The sequence below is a fragment of the Falco punctatus genome, assembly GCF_963210335.1.
Source record: "Falco punctatus genome assembly, chromosome: 6".
Lineage (NCBI taxonomy): Eukaryota > Metazoa > Chordata > Aves > Falconiformes > Falconidae > Falco > Falco punctatus.
Window position 1 is genome coordinate 35,097,393 of NC_137585.1, and position 22,092 is coordinate 35,119,484.

Here is a 22,092-nt window from a genome sequence, read left to right on the forward strand (position 1 = left end):
AGCGGCAGCGGCCCGTGGCGTTGGGGTAGGGTGGGGTCCTGTGCTCCCGGGCAGGGCCAGGTGCGCGACATCCTTGGATTCGGAGAAGCAGCGGCGGCGCGGGAGCACGGCTGTGTTCGTGCCCCACGGTGTGTAACACGCTGGCGGCGCGTGAGGCGGGGGCGCCACCTGGGCCCTTTAAAGGCAGCGGCCGCTTTAAAGGACAGCGGCTGGGGCGCGCGGCCGCGGCGGCGAGGGGGCGGGGCGAAGGTGACGTCATTGCATGACTGTGTTTTTATGAATGAAAAGAATCTGCGGGTGAGTAATCTTGGGGAGCGGGGCTGGAGGCGCCGCCCGACGGCCTGACCCGGCAGCGGCCCCGCGGGGACCAGCGCAGCCTCCCGGTAAGTGCCGGCCGGGGCGGCCCCTCCGCTCCTGGCTTTTCCCCCCGTGGTGCGGCGGGTCCAGCACCGGCGGGAGGGCGCTCTGCCGCCACTGAGCGCGGGGACTGGGACCGGGGACGGGGCGGGGGGGGCGGGTGGAGGTGTCCGCGCTCAGGGCCGCCCGCACCGCCCTGCCGAGTCCCGGCCGCCGCTCCGCCGGCGGCTCCCGGCCCGGATTGCATCAGCTTCCAGCCGCCCCGGCTCCACCTTCCCCGCCGCCCCTCTCCAGCCTCTCACTTCCCTGCGGGGCGCTCTCGGCCCCGGCCGGGCCCTCCCGCCCCTCCGGGGGCTCCGCTGGCGAGCGGGGAGCTCCTCGCGGTGGGGAGCGGCTGCCGGGCTGCAGCTCGGGCTCCCGGCCCCCTCCCCGCCCGAGGGACCAAGAGACCGGCCCCCAGGGAAGGGGACAGGCGCCCCTTCAGCGACTTTTCCCCCGGCCTGCTGAATCACGGAAGGCCACTTTTCGCCCGCCCGAGCTGAGTGACCGCGGCCCCGACCCCTCACCCCCGGAGCCGGAGGACACCCGAGGCTGGCGCCGGGAGCCGCGGGGCCCGGGCCCGCCGGGCGGGGGGGCGGTACCAACGCACGGGGCCCGGCCGGTTTGGCCCGCGGGCTCCTGCTTTTACTTTCTTTTCAGCCGCGGGCGATCGCGCCCGGGTCCCCTCCCCGGCGGGAAGCCTCGGCCTCCCGGCTGTGGCGCTTTGGGGCCCCGGGGCTGAGCTGCATCCCGAGCACCGCGGGGTGGGATGAAGGAAAAACGGGAGGTCCAGCCTCTCCCCGTTATTTTTTGCAGCCCTTATTAAAATTGTTATTATTGTTGTGGTGTAGGGATGAGTCACGCGGTGGGGGGACATGGGCACTGGGCAGGGGATCCAGCGGGGCTGGTGCCCTCCGTGCTGAGGCGAGGGGTAACTGGCTTTTCTCTTGGCTGCTCGGCAGGGCCAGTGCGAGGCGAGGATGGCTGCGGACGGGCTCTCCAGCAAGGCCCTGAAGGTGAGTGCCAGCGGGAATGGGGTTGGGGCACAGGGGTCTGGTTTCGGGGGTCTCAGGCAAACACCCCACTCTCTGGCAGGTGAAGCGGGAGCTGGGGGAGAACACACCGCTGCTGTCGGATGAGGAGCTGATGGGGCTGTCGGTGCGGGAGCTCAACCACCACCTGCGTGGCCTCTCCAAGGAGGAGGTGGCAAGGCTGAAGCAGCGCCGGCGAACACTGAAGAACCGGGGTTATGCCGCCAGCTGCCGGGTGAAGCGCGTCTGCCAGAAGGAAGAGCTGCAGAAGCAGAAGATGGAGCTGGAGTGGGAGGTGGACAAGCTGGCCCGGGAGAATGCTGCCATGCGCCTGGAGCTCGACACCCTCCGTGGCAAGTACGAGGCCCTGCAGGGCTTTGCCCGCACGGTGGCCGCCCACGGGCCCCCTGCCAAGGTGGCCACCGCCAGTGTCATCACCATCGTCAAGTCCAGTGCCAATCAGGCTGCCTATTCCTAGTGCTGGCCTCTGTCCCCTGGCTGGGCACAGGCCTCCCCAGGGCGCCTTCCCCCACCAGTTGCCTCCTACCCCCTCCCCAACTCCCTCCCTGCTGGGACCTGTGCCCAAAATCCTCCTTCCCCCATCCCCTGACCTCCAGCTCCCCTGTGTAGGGAGGGCTGACACAGTGTGGGTGCTGGGGTGGAGGACAGAACCCCACTGGTGACCCCTGCAGCCCCGTCCCCTCTGGGGGGTGCAGACAGAGAGGGTGAGTCCTGCAGGCAGCAGTGGGGAAGCATCCCACAGCTCCAAGCTGGCAGGAAAACACCAGGTGCCTTTTTTTTTTTTTTTTTTTTTTTTTTAATGGGAGAGTTGAGTGTGTGCCAGGTACTCCCAGGAGCATGTGTCGGGGAGGAAAAGGAGGGGAGAGAGGCTTCACAGCAGGGGGCAGAAGGGATATGATGGAGAAGGGGTATCAGCACTGGCCCCACATCCTGGGCCACGGCTGGAAGTGGGGGGAGAGATGGCAGCATGGCTGGAGTCTCCAGCAATGGAGATGGTGAGGGAAGGTGGCAGGTCAGAGGGGGAAGAGAAAGTGGCTGTAGGTTGGTGCCTGGTAAAGGTGAGTGGGATGGGAAAGTGCCATGACAGTCTGCAGTGCTGGGGGAACCCAGAGGTGACTTGTGATGGAGGAGGATTGCTCAGGCAGGGGAGAGCTGGGGGATGCGAGCAGGTCAGCCCAGGCTGTTGTCCACAAAGGGCAGCAGCAGCATTGCTGTTTTATCTTTCTCAATCACGCACATCCTTCATGCTTCTTCCTGCCTCTGGGACGCTCAGCCTGGCTGGGTGTCTCCAAAAAGCAGCGGCACTGGCAGGAAGGAAGCGGAGGCAGCTGGAGCAGAGATAAACACTGTTTTGCTCAGCGCAGGCCAGCTTGTACAGCCCCACCAAGCACTCCCTGGCACCCCACTGCCTACAAAGTCCACGGAAAGGTGCTCCTGGACCCTGAGAGCCAGAGCTGTGGGGGCAGAGAGAGGGGTGGAGGTGCAGGGGTGGAGAGCATCCCTGCTCCTGGGAGCTGCCTGGCAGGCAAATAGGTAGGTGCCTCCCTTTGGTTTTCCTCCAGCTTGGACACCTGTGTGGGATAACCAGCTCTTCAGCAAGCTGAAATGCTGTAGAAGAGTTTGGTTTGCTAAGTACAGGCAGCACAGGGGAGGTACCAGGAGGCAGACCCACCCTGGCATCTGCTGCAGTAGATGATCCTGCCCCTTTCTGCCCCTGCTTTGGGTATTGCCCTCTGCTGCAGCCTCCATCCTTCCCTGGAGAGAGGTGCCCACTGCTCACAGAGAGGGCACTGTGGTTAGCATCCCCCCCACTCCAACTCCTCTTGGGTTTATTTATTGCACGAACATAAATTATTTTCACGTCCTCTTTGCCATTCTGCCTCTCGGCACAGCCAGGATGTTGGTACAGAGCTGTACTTTATATTTTATATATGCAAATCACATTTTATCTTATACTTATATAGAGCAAAAAAAAATACTTATTTATTTTCTGACTTACAGTATGTGTCCTACCTGACTCCTCTGTATTTTGTAGACTTTACAAATAAAGCAAGTTTGTTTGTTTTTTTATCCACAGTGACAGTGTGCTTGGTCATTCTTGAACTTCGGGCAGAAAAGGTGGTCGCTGAGACTGCTCTGGCTCCCTCTAGCTTTGCTGCAGCACACGTTCAAGCATGTGCCTATAAAAGATGGGGTGGGGACAGCTCATGATTTTTTAGGACACACACCAATTTATAGTCTCTGGAAGAAAAGTGCTCAGTAAGCAAGCTTAATGCTGAACATCACACCCCCAAAAGTGCTTGCTTTCAGGAGTGGTTCAGCTGTGCTGAGTCAGCTTTTCTTAGGAAAGATAATGCTTTTCACTAGGAAAAAGTCCCTCCAGGCTGTCCTTAGACCTGGGGTGGGAGGAGAGGCAGGTGCAGTCAGGGCAGCTCTACCCCAAAACTTCCTTATGTGACTCAGGAAGAGTGAGGAGCTTGCATCCATGGGTGGCAGAGCAAGGAAGCATGGCAGGCACCTTACGAAGAGGTAAAGTCTGAGCTCCTTCCCCATAGGGAAAAGCCACCTTTCCTTGGAGCTGAGATAGGGGAAACACTTTTCATTGCTTCTGACAACCTGGCAGGTCAGGGCCCAGCATCCTTGCAGCTTGCAGTGCTCACATGGTGGTTCTGGGTTTTACATTCAAGTTCCCTCTGCCACTGCAAACTGCCCCAGCCCCACCACTGCTCATGGAAGAAAAGCCCAGAGCTGCTGTTTGCTGGGGCCCAAACCAGAGAAACCAGCCCCCTTTCTCCCACAGGTGCTTTGCACTGAGCACCCGAGATAGAGAGGAGTCTCAGCTCCTGGTTTTTGACAAATGGCTTTCACTCCTGCCTTGGGCCATCAGTGATGTCTTGGCCCCAGGCTGTTGTAGCACTACTTCTCCATCAGCTCCTGCATACATAGACTGCATGACTTTCCTCCCAAGAAGAGGACTAGGAGAACAAGACATAATGACCCACTAAACCTCAGACCCTGCAATGAGCAAAAACTCAAGATAAGTTCAGACAAGTCACCCAGACAGCACCACACAGAGGCAGCTTAAGTACAATCTATATTATCTCTATATTTTTATTTGTCATCATATTTGCTCATTTCTGCAGAGTATAACATCACAAAGACCAAAATAGAGAGAGCGGCTTGTCGCTGAGCTCGCATCAGTTAAACACAATAGGTACAAAACTAGGTGCCTCTGTCTTATTTATCATACTTTTTTTTTTCAGTCATTTATATACAAAGAACTACTCTATATGGAAAAATAATAAATCCCATGGGTATGTTACATAGTAAACAAAAAGGAAGGAAGGAAGGAGAGGGGAAGCAGGTGAGGGAGAGCTGCTCCAAGGGCCTACTGCTGGAACTGACACATTTGTTGGGCCCTGGGCAAGCAGACCTGTAAGACCACGGATGCCCTGGCCTCCTTGGTCACAAGCTCTGGGTCTTATAAGAAGGTATTTGTTCTTCCAAGCCAGGGCAGCTTCAGAGCCAGTCCTTGCTCTGGCATTTGCCTGTCAAGAGGGAGAGCAGGAAGCTCAGAGATGATTTTGTGTGGTGTTAAAAAATATAGATGTATAAAAAATTATAATGCATGGCAGCTGGCTGTTGTTTGGGCACTAATTCTTCACCAGGCTTCTCCAAAGGCAGCTAGTGCAAAAGGATTATACTTAGAACCACTACATACATGAAGCTTTGAGAATATCCAGATCCTCTGCACAGCATATATATGCAGCATACATTTCAGAATAATTTTTAAAAAATGCTTCCCCAAACCTGGATCACCTTCAAGCTCAACAAGGCAATTCCAGAGATTTCAGATCTCAGCCACCCAACACAACAAAGATTGGGAACAGTCACCAATTAAGTGACACTGAGACATCATCAACGGCCTGCAAATGCAAGGGAAGGGGAGGAAGTGATCATGCCCCACCTTCCTGAGAGGGGAAGTTTAACATAAATATCTCACACTCAAGGACTATTAACCAAAGCCATAGAAGACAGAAGGAAACCCCATTCAGTCTTCAGCCCTACTTTTCAGGCAGCTTATGGCATGAGGAAAAGGAGTTTTACACCAAGCCCACATAAAGCTTGGCAGACACATCTGCATGTCCATTTAAGCAGCGACAGATTTAGGAAAAGCAGTAACTAACTGCATGGCATCGCAGGATGTGCACAAATGGGAAAATCCAGCAGCAGAGAAGCTGCTGGACCCACTGACCCTGCCTCCAGCTGCCTCGAGAGTCAGCACTGTTGCTCCCACCTGCTCCACAGTCCCCCTCAGACATGCAAGCATGGAAGGAGACACTGTCCTTAAGCTTTCCCCTATCTTATCCTCACAGAAAGGAGCAAACCTACCTCTCTTCAAGCCCTTTTCCCCCAACTCCTGGCAGAGGTGCTGAGGAAATTAGGTGCTCTTCACTTACAGTTCCTTCTGAGAAAGTGAATGAGCAACGCATAGATTAGAATACAAGAGGAAAGGTAAACTCCAGGCAGTAAACCAGATCCCAGTTCTCCCAGCAGAGCAACAAGGGGCAAGCTGGAAATGTGCAGGTCTGCTGGTGGCAGGGTAGGCATCAAGCAGGAGAAGAACAGAGAAACTACAGCCAAGAACACAGCAGCTTGCTCCAACCTCTCCATTTTGCTTCCTGCTTGGGGGTAGGGGCATCTGATCGGGGGCACTTGAGTGTGCTCCGCCCTCCTCCCCTACACAATTTGAAGCAAGCAAGAGGCATTTCCTGGTCCCTGGATAGATCTACAGAAGGATCATTTTTATTTTTGCTCCACCAAATACTCAGGGGCCAATCCAAAACCCAACAAAAGCAAGGGGAAGCTTCTCCCACTCCCATGGATACTGGCTCCACCCTTGACATCACTGCAATTGCTGCAGGGCCTGTGAAATGTGCAGCAGCATCTGCTGCCTGGGAAATTAAGAGGGACAATTTTAACCACCCAGGTCATGTTAGGTTTCAAGTCTGTTCCAGTTTGGCCCAGAACAGCTATGGAGATAAAAAGCTAAGGAGGAGTGTGCAGCATCTCTTCCTGAATACTCCAGCTTAAGGGCAAAACTTGTGCAGCTCACAAGGGAAGTCAGTGATGACAAGCAGGGGGAGAACCCCCTGCGGGAGACCAGCACCTGCTCTGGTGCAATCCACACCTTTAAGAGGGGCAGCTATGTAGGTGGGGGACAGGAAACAAGAAAAAACATTTCAGTGTTTGTGTATCTTCCTTTCCCAAAGAGGGATGAAAGGGACAGAGCTCTACAAAACTCAATCACCTATCACAGCCAGTCCTCACCTCAGTCTCATTACCAGGAGACAGACACTGCAGGCAGGCTTCTTGCCCCACAGGAACGAAGGGGAGATGGGAAGCTTGGACACCTGCTGATTAGAAAACCCTGCCCTTGTGAGACAGTAATACCATCCCTGCTGAGCTTCAGCAAGCATCAGCTCTGATGGGAAGCAGGGGGAATGCAGGAAGTGGAGGAACAGGAAGAAAGTTCTGTCCTTTTTCCCCCCTCGCTCACTCAAGTACAGGACTGCACAAGCAGGTGCTTAGGAGAGTGGGAGCAGACATTTTGTTACGAAGCATTCAAGAAGATGGCTATAAACAGACCAGTCTCTGGTCTGGTCCTCAGGAATGCTTATCACTGCATCCTAATCCCATTTCTCAAGGATCACAGAGTAGTTGTTAGTACCAGGGAGCTGGGGGAGAAAACTGTGCCTTCATTAGCATTCAGGAAGAGGAATACAAAGCAGTTGGGTCGTCCTGTTGGAAAAAAAAACAAAAACATTTTTGGCCACAACTCCAGGTTCTGGCCAGTCACGCTCCGCACCAAGCTGAACAGGTGTGGGAGGCCAGAGCCCCAAAGCCTGGAGCTTTGCTTCAGTTAATTCCAGTCAACTGCTGCTGTAAGGAATGGGCTCGAGAATGGAGTCCTGGCCATTCCCCCACCTCCACAATGCTCATCACGTCCGTACCCACAAAAGTTAATGGGAAGTGCCCACTTCTGCAACCTACACTCTCTAGGAAGTGATATGACTTGCATGTTTCTGCTTCAATAAATTAAAAAAAAAACAAAACAACCAACAAACAAAATTAAAAAAAGAAAAGAAGGAAAATGACAGCCTGTGCTGGCAGTTTCCCTTCCTAGAATTCATCATCGGAGCTCAGCAAGAGGGTCTTCTCGTTGTCACGGGCACCTGAGCAGCTGTGTGAGCGTGAGATAACATGACTGCCATTGCGCCAGGGTGGACCATGCTCCAGTGTTGACTGCTGGGTGTACTGCTGGTAGGCTGGGGAGAAGTTGTGGATCGCATCTTGGACGATGTCATGGGGGTTCATGGTCTCCTTGAGGCTGCTGGAGATGCTCTTCATGGGAGCACAGCGACCTGTCAAGGTAAGACAGGGAGAGACAAGTGAAGAATACTGCTGCCTTCCCACACACACCTTAACATGAAGGTAAGGAGAACAGGGAACATGCAGTCCTAGATCCTGCAGAAATTACTTCACAGACTTCTTTAAGCAGCTGCTAAGGAAGCGTCACACAAATGGTGTCAAGTTTTACCAGTAGTGCTCCTAAATCCAGCCACTGCTAGCCAAGTGAATCCACCTCAGCACCAAATGGGGGACTTGCCATGAGAATGGGACATACCCACAGCAACAAACTCTACTACAGACTACCTGTGCCGACTTGGGTGTGCAACGAAGACAGTCAGGTAGGGAAGTGCTCCTGTAAAGGGTTTCAGAACATAAAAACTAAGGAAATTCTAAAAATAAAGGAGAAATGGCATTTGCCATTCCCACTCACTGGAACTCAGACTGATAGGTGGTATTGAAGTGCCCACAGGAAGAGATCATAAAGTGGAACGTAACGTGAAGGAGGGAAAGGAGAGGAACAGGCAGTAATAGAGGCAGAACCACTCATGGGTGGAAGGTGTCACAGTGATACCATGAGGGAATCAACAGTTGGAGATTGTCCCACCCAAGTGCTGAGCATAGAGGAAGGCTGTGTGTCCTTCTAGGAGATGCCATTTCTCACGGCTTCTAGGTCTCATTTCCAGCATGGGCTTCTAGCTTTGCTCAGTCCTGGGGATGAGCTCCCCAAACAACCAAAGCATGCTGATGATCTGTGGCAATTATGCAAGTGAAGGGAGGCTGGGGTGAGAGCACAAACCGGCTCCTTTGAGAGCCTGAGCAACTCATTGGAGAAAGATTCACACAGTTGGGACAGAAACGCTCTAAAGCTAGGCGTTATGCCACTGACTATAGGGCTGTTTTACAACATATGATCCAGACAACCCTAAAGCAGCTGTGTGAGGCAGTCAAGTTACAGACCCACAAGGAAGGGGGAACAAGGGACAGAGCAGGCAGTAGGCAGGCGAATCAGGACAGAACAGCATCCCAGTTAAAAACCAATGGAGACAAACACACAGAGCATGCTGTACCTACCGTATGGCCCATATGATGGAACAGCTGCATCAGGGACCAGTGGCCAAAGCAAGGGAGAGATAAAAAGGGGAGAGGAGAGAGAGAGAGATGGAGAAAGAAAGAGAGAGAGGGGAAATAACAAGAACTGAACAAGACCCACCACCGAAACATCCCCCATGTATTTGCCAGCAGTTTACCCTTTCATCACCCACACATCTCATCTCCCCCAGCTGCAACCACTGTCCTTCCAAAATCTCTGGGGCTGGCTGGGATGGAGGGATCATCTACGTGAACACTGCCCAAGGGCTGCTCTTTTCCTGCACCTCAGCACAGATTCCCCCTAGCAGGAAGAAACCCCTTTATTTGTGGAACACCGAATGTACTTGCATAGAGTGGGCACAAGAACCCCCTTTTCCAACAGATAACATCGACCTCCCTCTTCCCCAGAATAAGACTTCTAGCAGCCCAGCCTTCACGAAGTTGTTACAGGAAGAACCTCCTCCTCCAAGCCAAACATATTGCCAAAGCACAGCCTCATCTTCCTGAGCCAGATTCAAAACAGAGCCTGTTTCAGGCCCTGTCCCTCCTGCCTTCAGCCTGTTGCACAATCTGGAGCAATGGAGTTCCCCTTTGGGGAGACAGGAAGAAGGACAAACCCGCTCTACTGAAAGGATGCAACTTCTTGCAGCCCTCAGGTCTGCAACAAGTTGTCGTGGGTGGCATACTGGGGAACTGAAAAGGGAACAATGCAATTCAGGCCAGGTTTCTGCTCTGCAGAGCCATTGCACAATGAATCTGCTCAGACACCACAGAGAAGGGGATGTGATGTTTTCCAAGCGTTCAGGCTACGAGTCATATCAGTGTACTGGCTGCCAGAGGGACCAGTCTCCACCCAGTCTCGCTACCAAACAGACATGCCATATGTGCTGGCATATTTCCTACCTTGGGCATCAAGTCTCTTGTCCACATACACCTTGTATGTGAAGGCATGGCGTAGGGCGATGGCTGCAAAGAACATCTCCACACAAATGATGAAGTCCTGATATCCAGCAGCTACTGTGCCTTCACCCACAGACACATTGGCAGAGTGGATTTTGGGGATGGCACCACACTTTTCCAAGATGGCCAACAGCATCCCTAAACAAAGCAACAAGCTCATGTAAATGTGCAGAAAACATGACTGTATACTAACTGTAAGAAATGGAAATAGCTGCCTGCGCTGTATGTCCTAGACACAAAACCATTTAATGCAGGAGCTACAGAGTGGGCTTAGATACTTCCATCTATGCTTACTTGTACAACAGAGAAAGGAGGAGTAAACAACACAAATACGTTTAAGCAAAAAATGTTCAAACACTAACCCGCTTCTATTCTCAACTGATGGAACTAGCTGCTGCAGGACTTGAAATCAAGTCCAAAAGAGTAAAGAAGCAGTCAGATTTTTCTGCGAGCACTTTTGTGATCTCAGCACTTCCACTAGCTAGAGCAAAAATTGAAGTACCAGAGATTTTCATTTAAGCATAAAGTGTTTTCAACACACCGCTGCAAGAAAGTTGTTTCTCCCTGTCCATAGCCAGGTGGCTGAAGAATTCCACAAAAGGCAGACAGTGTGTGACCAGATGTCTCAAGATACTAGGCAGCTTATTAGTTTGTAGACAGGGAGGACAGGCCATACTCCAACAGTCTGAATTCCACCTAAGTTCCTACTCAATTAGTCTTTGAAGTGCAACTTAGTAAACCTAAATAGGGCATTGAACACGGAAATGCTTAGAGCCAATTAGTAAGGAGCACTAAGCTTAGGTGGAATTTCAGCTTTCTGAATGTTCCTCTGCATCATGTGTATGTATTCTGAATGTCCTGCTTGGTGGTGGCTCTGTGGCAGCACATGCTGCATTCAGCCAGCTTGCTGTTTCACATGAATCACAGACATACCATTAAAATTTTATTTATAGAGCACTTTTTTTTTTTAAGTGCTCAAAATTTTTAGATGTGCCACCTTAATCAATAAAATGGCAGCATGCAGATAAAGTGTTGGCAGTTTCTGCTTTATGATGGTTCCAGGAATGCAAAGGACTCTTCATCTGAACAGCTGATTTTGCCAGGCAGATATGCACATACACGTGAACAAGCACAAGGCTAGTAAGGATTCAAGAACACAAAAACAAAGATGAAAATGAGCAAAACTGGTTTCCCAGAGAAAAGCAATGAAAGACTATAAAACAAATACAGTAATAATACAGAAAAACATTCTGGTTATTAATTAGCATCTGCTCTATCAACTCTAGTTTCTTGAGCCCCTGCAGAGAGCTCTTTGTGCCTACCAAGGGAAGGGAAAAGCAGCTCACCTTGCCAGAAGGACAGGAAGATGACAGACTTCACCATGAAGAACTTGAGGACTGGGCTATAGGGACTGAGCAGCTCCCGTGTAGCAAAGTAGAAAAGGAAGAGGGCATACAGTGCCAGGCTGACAGAGATGTTGTAGATGATCGTCACATAGAGGTAGCCACTGGTTACACTGGAAAGACAAGATACAGGAATGCCTGAAATTTCAGCATGATCTTTTCCCCTTGCCGCTGTCACTGGGGAGTTCTACAACTCCATTTTCTTCCTGCCTCCCTTCCCATTCCCTCCCCTAACCAAGGCAGAAAAAACCTGAAACCAACAGGCGTACCCCTGCCCTCTTTCTTACGTACATATTTAGCCTGTGTTGTCCCCCTGTCTTTTCCCATAGCCCAGCACACACACCAACAATAAGCACAGCTGGGCAGAGAAGGGGCAGCCAAGGTTTGCATGCTAGACAAACAAACTTACTCAAAGTCGCCATCCTGGTACTTGCCAAAGGCCTGAAGGATGACTGTGCTGATCGCCATGAGGGGCTTCACCACACAGAACTGCAGGGTAGCCTACAGGAATGAAAGAGGAGGAATGAGAAGGCAGGAGGTGCAAGAGGCCAGGTTCCCAAACGAGCACCACAATGGAGTGTCCACTGGGACAACTCAGCAAGGCAGCACAATCCAGCCCCAGCGAGGAGTCTGACCCCGCCACTTGTTAATGGATCATGCTTGAGGACTGCGGCACCCAAAAGGAGCTAAAAGAGATTCAGAAGAAGTATGTGTGCTATCTACTTGTCCAATTTGGGAAAAACCATCTCTATAGGTTGCTCCTAGAAGCTGCTCAGCTGCTCTCTTCTAGAACTGTTTTTCATAAGCTGTGCTGCAGCACATTTATGCACGGTAATAGCATGAAAACCAAAAAAAAAAATATTCCCACACTGTGCTATGGTACAGACACAGCAAGTTTAATAAAGGAATATTAGGGAAGGGAAGCAAACTTCAATCCATAGCTGCCATAAAGCTAGGCAAACAAGTCCCCTGGATAGGAGGGGAACCCAGCTCTCTGAGGAAGAATTTTGACAACTGCCACCATATTAAGGCATTTTTGTATACACAGCGGTGTGTGTTGCCAGACAGAAGTTAAGAGCTATTCTGCTGTCAGCCACACAACCTTTACTGAGTCTCCCCAAAGACTCCATGGCACGTGGGATCAGCTCTATCCATTCCACCACTATAAATCACTGCTCCTATTGGGATGACTCCTCTCCTCAAAGCCACCCCATTCTTCACCTTTCTGGAGACACTGAACTTCAAGGTCCTAAGAGAGTGGAGCGTTATAACCCTAAAAATGTCGCCCATGTCTCCCTGAAGGACGCTGGAAGAGCCTGGGCAAGTGCTGAACTGTGCACATGTATGGAGGGCTGCGTATGGAAAGAGAGCAAAACCAAACAGGAACAATTGCTTTGGATACGATGCAATTTGTTAGTGGTCATAAGACTTCAAGGAGATTAAAAACCCCAGCACATGCCAGTTAGTGAGTCACTGTAAATATGCGAACTGGAAAAGGTCAAGCTAATTGGTAAACAACTCTGTCCTCTAAGCTTCCCCTCCTTCCAATCTGGGGATGTTTTAACCATTTCCCTGCAATCCAAACCACCATGTCCTATTTTTAGTTGCTTCCCTAGAAGATGCTACAGCATACAGGAAGCACATGGATGGTGTGTGACCAATCTGTGAGGGTCACCAGAGACCCAGCAAAGAATCTTGATCAAGACAACTTTAAGGAAACAAGCTGTCCAGATTTTACACTACAGCCACCAGCAAACCACCCAACTGCTGGAGGGCCACAGGCAATGCAGGCAGACCGACAGACCCACAGCAGGCACCTGCACGAGAACAGCCTGGGGCGGGGGTGAAGATTTGTAACATAGACGTTCCTTCAGGATGAAAGGGGCTGCAAAGAAAATGGGCAGGTGGTGATGGGAGGCAACAGGAGGGCTGAAAACACGGATAAAATGGGCAAGGTGGTCCTTGCAGCATATTCTTCTTCCTGATCACCACAGTGATGGATACCACACAGGCCAGCATTGATAGGTGCTCTGATGCCCTTTCACACCAGTCTTCCTACGAATTTGCATTGACAGGTGTTACTCAGCAATCCTGGAAGTCTAGAAGTACCAGAAAGTGAGTCTTTGTGTCAAAGATTTCTCACCAAGGTAACGTTTAAGTTCAAGGCAAGAAGGATGGAAGCAAGACACTTGCCTCACAGCCTCCACAGCAGACTTAAGTTTGCAAAGGCCAGGCCTGATTAGGAGAACTGCTTCCAGATAGCAGCAAAGGAAAAGAAAAATACCCACCTAAGCCAGTTACCAAATGAGCTGAGGATTTATTAAAGCCAGCAGAACATCCCCCCCCAAAAAAACCAAAAAGTGCTTCTAGTCTTCATTGTTGTGAAAAAAACTTTCCAAATGTAACCCATATAGAGACAACTGCCAGAGCCTGTGGAATATGAGAAACAAGGTCCAAGGGAAATAATTTCTCCAGCATTCATTCACCTCGATGGGTGTTACATCCACTTATGACATACTTAAAAGGTAAAAGTTAACATTAGGAGCAAAAAGAATAGGTAATGCATCAAATCAAACAAAGGGTGCACAAATGAAGCCCAAGAGAAACAGACAAAGCAGCATACTGAGAGTAGGTTGGAAAATAAAGCATCAGGCAAGAAAACAGGAAAGTCATGAGGACAGAGACAAACAGAACAGAGGAAAGAAAGATGTGATCCTCAGAAAGGCCAATTGTGCGGCAGAGATTAACACTGGGTATTACTATGAGGCTGCATTGTACCTTTGATGTTCCTGCATATTGCTAAAACACAGAAGACGGGTCACAATGTGGACAAGAAGCCAGGGCAGGTATCTAGACCCAGTGACTGGAATTACAATGACCTGAGCCCTTTCAAAGAACCAGATCTGCTTCACACTGTATCCAGCAGAACCTCATGTGGTCATTTATGCAAGTGAGCAAAGCCTTGAAACTCACCTGCTGTTTCATGGCACCCAGAAATGACTGACCTGGGATGAGCAGACAAGGGTTGTATCGAGGTTTAGATCTCTCCCATTCCCTCCCCCTCGACATACCAAATTCAGCACAGACACACACACACACGGTGAGCAATGCTCGGTTCCTCCTACAAAGCATTGTGTCACGCTCAACTTCCACCCCCTCCTCAACTCCAAACCACAACAGCAGCATTGGGAATTCAGGAGGCTGTTACACAACTGTGGGGTGTCTGCAACACAACACAGCCATCAGTTTCTTAAAGTTGGGACCTCTGCAATTCAGAAAGGGAAAAGGAAATTGGAATTTCTTCCCAAGGCTAACATCAGATCCAGGAGATAAACTGGGTCTTTTGCTAAGGCCTTCCTGATGTGGGGTTGAGTAGAAAATGTTAAGATCATTCAAAACAAACAAACAAATCCCAAAATACCCCTCTTCTCAGCAGTCTGCAGGCCTCTCAAAACGCTATTATAAACCCCCTCAAAGGATTGCTCACCTCAGAAGCTCGGCAGCAAAAGGCACCGTTGCCACCCCCCCCACACTTCATTCACTTCTGGAGGATGGCACAGCTCCTCTAGCACATACCTGTTTGCAGAACCTCAGGAATCCAATTGAATAGGTCTTTCCCCACAGGCAGCAAGTCCCGTATACACAGCTGGACCTGAAAGAGCCAACACAAGATGACAGGGTTTAGAAACAAGATTCGGGCTAGAGTGCAAGACTCCTACCCTCTTTGTCTACCTCTCTGTAGCAAAGTTGCAGGACTGGTGCTTTCTCCAACCATGATTACAGTTACAGACATACCCTCTTTCAGACACACATTTAAAACAACATCCTGACTCCACATTCCAATTTTTTTTTCTTATTTTTTCCTTTTTTTTTTTTTTTTTTAAACAGAGTAGCATGGGGAAAAACACAGATCCTAGAGGAAGCACACACACACCCCCAACTGAAGACAGAAAAGATTCAAAGAAGGAGGGAATAAGAAAAGAAACAAAGAAGTAGGCAGGTGTCCAAAAAAGCTGTGAATCCATCCAGCTTGTCTAAGAGGATGTGATCAGCCTGATTTGTCTCAGAGAAGCATACTGGTAAATGACCATCATCCATGCTGCCCAGTCCCAACAGACATTAGCCACCTGACAGTTTTTCAGGGCAGGCATAGAGACACGGTAGATGAGCACAGGAGGAAAAGAGTGTCATGCTGTAAGCACAATAAATACTCACTCAATTGGTTTCCCTCTGATCTCAGACATGATGGAGCTCTCCCCTCCCAAGTACTCATAGCACAGGCTGAGAAAGTTGTATATTACAAAGGCTGCAAAGACATCAATCAGAGTAAAATGACAACCAACTTAAAACAGGTGCAAGGACCAAGAATACAGGCAACAGACCAAACATTAGCAGGGACTGCTTATGCAGCATCTTTCCCTTCAAAGCACTCCAGATTATTTTCACTGCATTTATAGACCTACCTCAGCACTCACAAGACTATCTGAACTGGAGTTTGGCCAAGGTCCCAGACCAGTTCCACGACTCATGCCAAAAGGGTCACACGACCATTTGAAACTGTGGTCAGTCTCTGTTTTACTTGGCATCTGTAAGATGCCATTCTTTACAGGGTTCCTGTGCATTATTCCAGGACATTACAGTGGTACTAAGTAATCTGGAAAATTATCTGTGATCCATCAACCATATCTTATCTTCTGTATTTAACCTTTTAGGAGATGAACACAGTTTCTCTCTCCAAGGTAACCAGACTATAGACACAAGAGTTGGAGACACAGAGGATTTTTACCCATCAGCAAAACTCTGTTTTCATGTCTGGTGGAGATTTTTGAAAAACAGGCTGTGCTTCATTTCTTCAGAAAGTTGAAACCTCTTGTGTACGGAATAGCCTTCTCCTTGAGCCACCTCTTTTCTGCCTTCCCCAGCAATCTGGTACAGATGAGGAAGAGCCTTCTCAGACTGACCGCTAATACTCCACTCCATTTCAATTCTCTTCAAGATTCAGTTTTGCTGATACATATAAACTGAGGTGAAGACACTGTGGGGAGGGCTCTCATCATAACTACAGACATGTTTACTTTTCATGGGATCCAAACCCACTTAACTGTGCATGGAGTAAGCCTGTATGTGCCCTGTCTGCGACACTTGACTGGTTATAATCACTGGTGCTTCCTCATACAGTTGTGAGATTTTTAGGGCAAGGACTGTACCCCTAAGTTTGCCACATACAGCCTTCGGGCAAAATGACACACCAGGTGATCCCTCTTTCAACGTTATTTTCTATGGCAGTCTATACCTGGACATTCCCTGGAATGCCAACACTCAAATTCTGGTTTTGGCCCCCAGCATTGACATAATACAAAGAGAAAATAACTTGGGATGGAAACAGAAATCTCAAGGAATTTTGAAATAAGACAAAAGCCTAATAATGTGCAGTGCTGATAAGGTGACCTCACCAAGCAGCTGGTTATTAGACCTGAGGTCAGTCTACCTGCATGGATGAACTTCCAAAGTCAGAGACAGACATCAACTCTAATTCTTCTAGAAGCATCCAAACTATGCCCTGGAAAGGAGGTACTCAACGCACTCCAAAATGCTCATAGTCTCAAAACATTATATTTATGGATTGTAGACATGCCTAGCTGGCAAGAATGCTACAGCAGATAAAAACCAGTGGTATACCTGCTTCTATGTATGTAATTGGGTATTGTTACTCCATCTGTAATCCTTGTTGTTGAACAAAGTTAGGTATGTTCACACAGCCATGATTTTGCAAAAGCCTTAATTAGGAGAGAAAATATCAACCATGGAAAACTTACTTAAATAACTGTGGTAACCCCTTTTGCCTGCAATTTTCCTGCAGCTTAGATGACAGCACCCAGAGGAAGAAAAGCTGAGCTTTTCCTATTGCCCTCCAGTGACACCTGCCCTCCGGTGTGGTCATTACAATACCAGCTGCCCATTCCAAAAGCACTAGGGAAGAAATGACATCAGAGAAAAACAAAAACAAGTAACAAAGAGAGGGGGAAATATCTGCCCCTCCATCCCCAAAAGAAATGAGTGCTAACTATCAAAGCTGACCACACCAGGAAAAGAACTCTTCTCCCATTCCTGATCCACATTCATCAGACGGTGCTCATGACATCAAAAAAAATATTAAATAAATCTACTTGTGTCAGTGTTACCGACACCCAGGTTTGTACAGCAGCAGAGTCATGTGAAAGAGCAACACCAAAACATGTTCCTCCTAATGCACACTGTGAAATGCAGCTCATAAATGGCCCAAGACAGCTTTCAAAACGTATTTGTAGGGAATGGAGGGAGAAGACCCTAACAGCTCCTCCCCACTTCGTTATCCAAAACCTTCCCAAAAAAAGAACGGATAAGGTAGATGACAAGGAAGGGGAAAGAACAAAAAGGCTGCTGTTTCAAAGCATTTCCCAGAAAAACCGAGGGAGAGAACCTGCTGACCAAAGGTGCTTTCACTTCCACCTGTAGTCTTCTCGCATAGCCTAAAGTGCTGAGGCAACCTCCGGAGCACAGGCTGTCTCCTGAGCAGATGCTCAGATGTTTGCAAACTTCCCCAGCAAGCGAAGCAGAGGGATACTGGCTGTTGCTAGGAGAGGAGTTTCACAGAGCTTCCTGCTAGACCTACACATGCATGTAGAGCAGGGAAGAAAAAAAACCCCCAAGCCCAAACAAAGATGCCTTCTGAATCACGTGTGTGCATTTGCCATCTGCTGCTGCATCTCAGAGCATTGCTGTGGATGTGAAGGAGGCCCTGCTGGTCCTTTCAGCTGATTAACTTGTTCACATGGCCAGGGGCACCTCTCTGCAATGCAGATCTCACCAAAACAGCTGCACCAAGGAGTTACAATTTAATGAGGGTATGGTGATAAACTGTCCTCAAAAATACACTGCTAGAGTGCAGTTTCTCCTGCTGGGTGGTAGAGGCTTCTTTCTGGAAGCAGTAACAAAGGAAGTTTAGATAGCCTTTATTGGAGAGTAACTGTTTCCCTCTCATGCAACGCTAGTGGCATTATCTGCAGCAGATAAACCAAAACCAAAGCAATCATTAACTCATCCTGAACATGGCACCCTCTCTTCTGCAGGACTCCAAAGCTGTTACACCTCACAAACCCCAGCACGTGGTGGCTGCGCTGCCCTGTGCAAGCACACAAGTGGCTGCAGGATGGGACCAGAAGAATACATTGCTAGCAAACTGCACCAGGAAAACAGGACAAAGCAAGTGCCTGGCTGCTGAGTAAGTGCTGTTAGAAGAGCCAGGGGCTAACTGATACCCCGCTTTGTAACACCCAGGTAGAATCAGATATTTGACTTTACACCTTCCTGAAGCAAAGGACCCACAGAAAATCATAAAATTTGTCTCTACAGAACATTGGAGAGAAGGCTCAACACGTCTTGTCATGCTCAGAGGCCAGCAAGGGAGAAGGTCAGGTTGGACAGGGCTTTAAGTAACTCAATCTAGTGAAAGACGTCCCAGCACACGGCAGAGAAGTTGCACTAGATGATCTTCAGAGGTCTTTCCTGACCCAAGCTATCCTATGATTCTATGATTTTCAGTCACTAAACAAGCCATGATCATCCAGTGAGGCACAAGGTAAAACTCTGTCTCAGTAGGTGACAGTGATGCTTCCACCACGTTCCCAAACAGATGCAAAAGTTTTCTCAGGACAGAGACTTCCCACCTCCCCCATTTTCTGTGCGACCCCTCCTTACCTTCATAGCAGTCCCGCACTGTGCCAAAGTAAACATAGTACTGGTCATTGGTGAAGAACAGGAGACTGAGCCATGAGTCAAAGGCATAAATGGGCACAATGAAGAGGATCCGAACAATGTAGCGCTGTTCATTTGGGCAGCTATAGCAGCGAAGATGCATGTAGATCTGAGAGGACAGAGAGGGGAGACCAGGATCAGCAGTATATGGAGTAGAGAGGAAAAAGGAGAACTGGAGAGTCAGTTGGTCCAGGAAAAACAAACTCAGTAAATCAGCTCAATTGCCTCCAGCAGCCTCAAAGTGATTAAGAAAAAAAAACAACACAATAAAACCCCACCCCCAAAAATTAAAAAAAAAAAAAAACAACAACAAACCACTAAAAAAACCCCCAACACTGTATCATATGGTATTGATATAACATCCCTTAGTTTGCAGGGAGAGGTAAGGAAGAGGAAAAGAAGTGGAGGCATTTCTAACCTAGTTTCTTATAGGAAATTAATTTACTGTTATCATCACCCTGCCCATATTCTTTTGTTCATACCTCTTTTTCCCAATTATCAGTGCTATATTCCTGCTATCCTAAATACCTAAGATTCACCACACTGCAGGCTGCTTTTCTCTGAAGAGGGCAGGTACATGCACTTAAGCGCAAGCTCACTGTAAACACTCTCACTCTCTTGGCAGTTTTGCATGCTTTTGAGACTTTCACCTGAAACAACCTAAGAGAGCCCTTCACAGCACTGCCAAGAGCTGATAAGCCACAGCCCGTCTGCTCAAAAAATGCTGTTCTGCACATTGGTGACAGCACAGCTGCAAAGTATCAGCCACCAAGGGATGACCAAGCTCGTGCAGTGTGCTCAAAGGAACCACAGAGCCACACCACTTGTTTTGTCTGACTGTCTGCACACATGCCAATCCCTCTAAGTCACTGGCTGGGGGAGCACAGTGTCCCCACCCTACCTGCTCCCACCACTCATAGTTTGTTAGCCATCATTAAATCCCACACCTAAGATGCTTTTTCACAGAATACCCACCTCCTGGAAAAGGTATTGACCACAAACATACCCTGAAGATGAGCACCACTCCTGTAATGGTGTAATAACACACCCAGAGCTTTGGCACAAGTTGCGGGTACGCTGTCGACCAAAGTCAGCAGAGGGCACATTCTCCAGAGGCAAGGCCTCCATACAGCAACCCTCATCAAGCTGCTGTCCCAACTGCTGGAATTAGTAACAGCTGGCTTATTACATACATGCCTCACAACTAACCAATTTTGCTGCCTGAAGAAGCACAAGCATTTGTCTGAAGCTTCACTCTGCATTCAGGAGTGCTGTGAGGATTCTCCATGGTCTAACGAAGCATACGTTGATGATCTCACCTTTCCCTTGTAAGGGAGAGGGGGGTGACTCTCCCCAGCTGTCTGTTGCTCACCTCTCCTTGCCTCCCAGCCAGATTTGGTCAAAGTCAACTGAAGGGCTCAAAATACTTCTCTCCCATGGGGTTTCCTCTCCCCAACCCACGAGGTGCTCAAAAACCCCTCACTTCCTGAGGAGAACAAGTTGAAAATGAACTAACAAACCTTAGGGATATTTTTTCCTTGTGACAATCCCAGTAACGCATCTCATCCAGCACAGGAACAGCTGACGCCAGAGTTCAGATGACTCCAAGCTTTGCCCTTGGGATGTCACAAGAGCCCTGCAATTCATGCGCCTACGAGAGCACAAGAACTGTTGCCTTGTAAGAGGACAACAGTGCATTTCAATCAACAGTGTCTCTCTGGTACTGACCTCCATTGGTTTCTTCGGAGAAGGGCATCAATGCCTAACTATGCAATGCTATACTGCAGAGGAAAGGTTTCTTTCTACCCTCAGCAGGTGATCAATTTGACAAGAGGATCCATGGCACTTGTAATTGTTACCCAAGCTTGTGAGACTGCAGGTGTTACTCTTATTCATCAGTCACTAATCTATTTTTGAACTTCACTAGCCACTATACTCCATCAATAGGCTGTAGTTTTCTAGATACTAGTCATCACTCTGGAATCTACGGACCGACAGGTACAAAACACAGGTTGATAAATAACAAGGCTTGTGGTTCCCCACTGTGTTTTTCAGTTCACATGACAACCGCATGAAAGAGAGGTAGGGAACAGGATGCAGGGTTTGACTTGTTCTGGCTCCCAGGACACCTGCCTCAGAAAGAGGGGAGGGGAAAAAATTAAAATAAAACATTTCCTGCTACTCCTTTCTGCAGTGGAGTTCAGCTTGTGGAATCCACTGGCACAGGAGATCAAAGGAGGTATGTCAAACAACAGATGACCACGATCATTCAGCTAACAGCTGACACAATAACAAAATTGCTAGGTTCAGCTACAAGACTTGGGAAAGGATGGCTTGAGATAACACACCTTTCTGCAAACACTCAAGAGATGGCCAAATGTTTTATGCCTGCTAGTTTTAAGGAGTTTGCTTTCTCTCAGTTCACACTATGGAAACAGTCTGGACCTGGGTGTAAAAAGGCCTTCATATAAAAGTCACCACCTTGATCAGCACAGATAAAAAATTAGACCCCAAATAAGAGGTTCCAGTACCACTCCAGAGTCTGCAAATCCCCATCACACAGTTGTATCTGTCAGAGTTATGCCAGGGGATCAAATGTGTTCCTCCACGTGCGGAAAAGGGTGAGAAGTATGAGTGACAGGGTTTTACCTGATGGCAGGTGATGAGCAAAGCTGTCCACACAAAGAAACCTGAGATAGCCTGAGCAGCAGTGGTCATGAGGAATATTGGCTGCTCCACAGCTGTGGGGCTGCCATCCTCCGGCATCCAGGAGAAGTTGGGAGCCACAGCTGGAGTGGTGGCAGCTGACCCCAATCTGGGGGCCACAGTGACGTCAGTCATCACTATCATGGTGCTTTCTGGTGTGACGTTCCAGTTGGGATTCTAAAGAGCCACCCACAAGCCAAGACCTGTCAAGGAAGAGAACCAAAAAGCAACTGAACCAGGCTGAAATGACTCAGGAGCATAACAGTGACAGTACTTTA

At 49.1% G+C, this 22,092-nt stretch overlaps 2 protein-coding genes across 6 annotated transcripts in view; one reads left to right on the plus strand and one right to left on the minus strand.

The window, feature by feature from the left end:
- Positions 1-18: 18 nt before the first annotated feature.
- On the plus strand, positions 19-3,524 carry MAFF (MAF bZIP transcription factor F). Of its 3 annotated transcripts, none has more exons than XM_080393825.1 (3): positions 19-128; positions 1,359-1,412; positions 1,492-3,524. In XM_080393825.1, exons 2-3 carry the CDS (start codon positions 1,377-1,379, stop codon positions 1,903-1,905), a joined length of 450 nt encoding a protein of 149 aa, XP_080249951.1. In that variant the 5' UTR covers positions 19-128; positions 1,359-1,376; the 3' UTR covers positions 1,906-3,524. The 3 variants fall into 3 exon arrangements, with proteins under 3 accessions (XP_080249951.1, XP_080249950.1, XP_080249949.1); XM_080393824.1 differs by lacking the exon at positions 19-128 and adding an exon at positions 174-383; XM_080393823.1 differs by lacking the exon at positions 19-128 and adding an exon at positions 463-1,183.
- Positions 3,525-4,534: 1,010 nt separating this feature from the next.
- The window catches only part of TMEM184B (transmembrane protein 184B), a 30,673-nt gene continuing 13,115 nt past the window's right edge, over positions 4,535-22,092 (minus strand). For 2 of the 3 annotated variants that reach the window (XM_080393801.1, XM_080393802.1), the window contains exons 2-10: positions 21,758-22,017; positions 19,052-19,217; positions 15,530-15,620; positions 14,891-14,966; positions 11,724-11,815; positions 11,258-11,427; positions 9,855-10,049; positions 8,934-8,957; positions 4,535-7,873 (exon numbers count right to left, since the gene is read on the minus strand). In XM_080393801.1, the coding sequence (XP_080249927.1) occupies positions 7,632-7,873; positions 8,934-8,957; positions 9,855-10,049; positions 11,258-11,427; positions 11,724-11,815; positions 14,891-14,966; positions 15,530-15,620; positions 19,052-19,217; positions 21,758-21,958 (1,257 nt within the window). In that variant the 5' untranslated portion in view covers positions 21,959-22,017 and the 3' untranslated portion in view covers positions 4,535-7,631. The remainder of the gene's footprint in view (positions 7,874-8,933; positions 8,958-9,854; positions 10,050-11,257; positions 11,428-11,723; positions 11,816-14,890; positions 14,967-15,529; positions 15,621-19,051; positions 19,218-21,757; positions 22,018-22,092) is intronic. The other variant, XM_080393803.1, reaches the window with a different exon arrangement.

What these genes read in the sequence shown, in the direction of transcription:
- MAFF (XM_080393823.1), top strand. An exon ending in TCTCCAGCAAGGCCCTGAAG is followed by an intron (nt 1,413 to 1,491) that starts GTGAGTGCCAGC and finishes ACTCTCTGGCAG; the next exon opens with GTGAAGCGGGAGCTGGGGGA.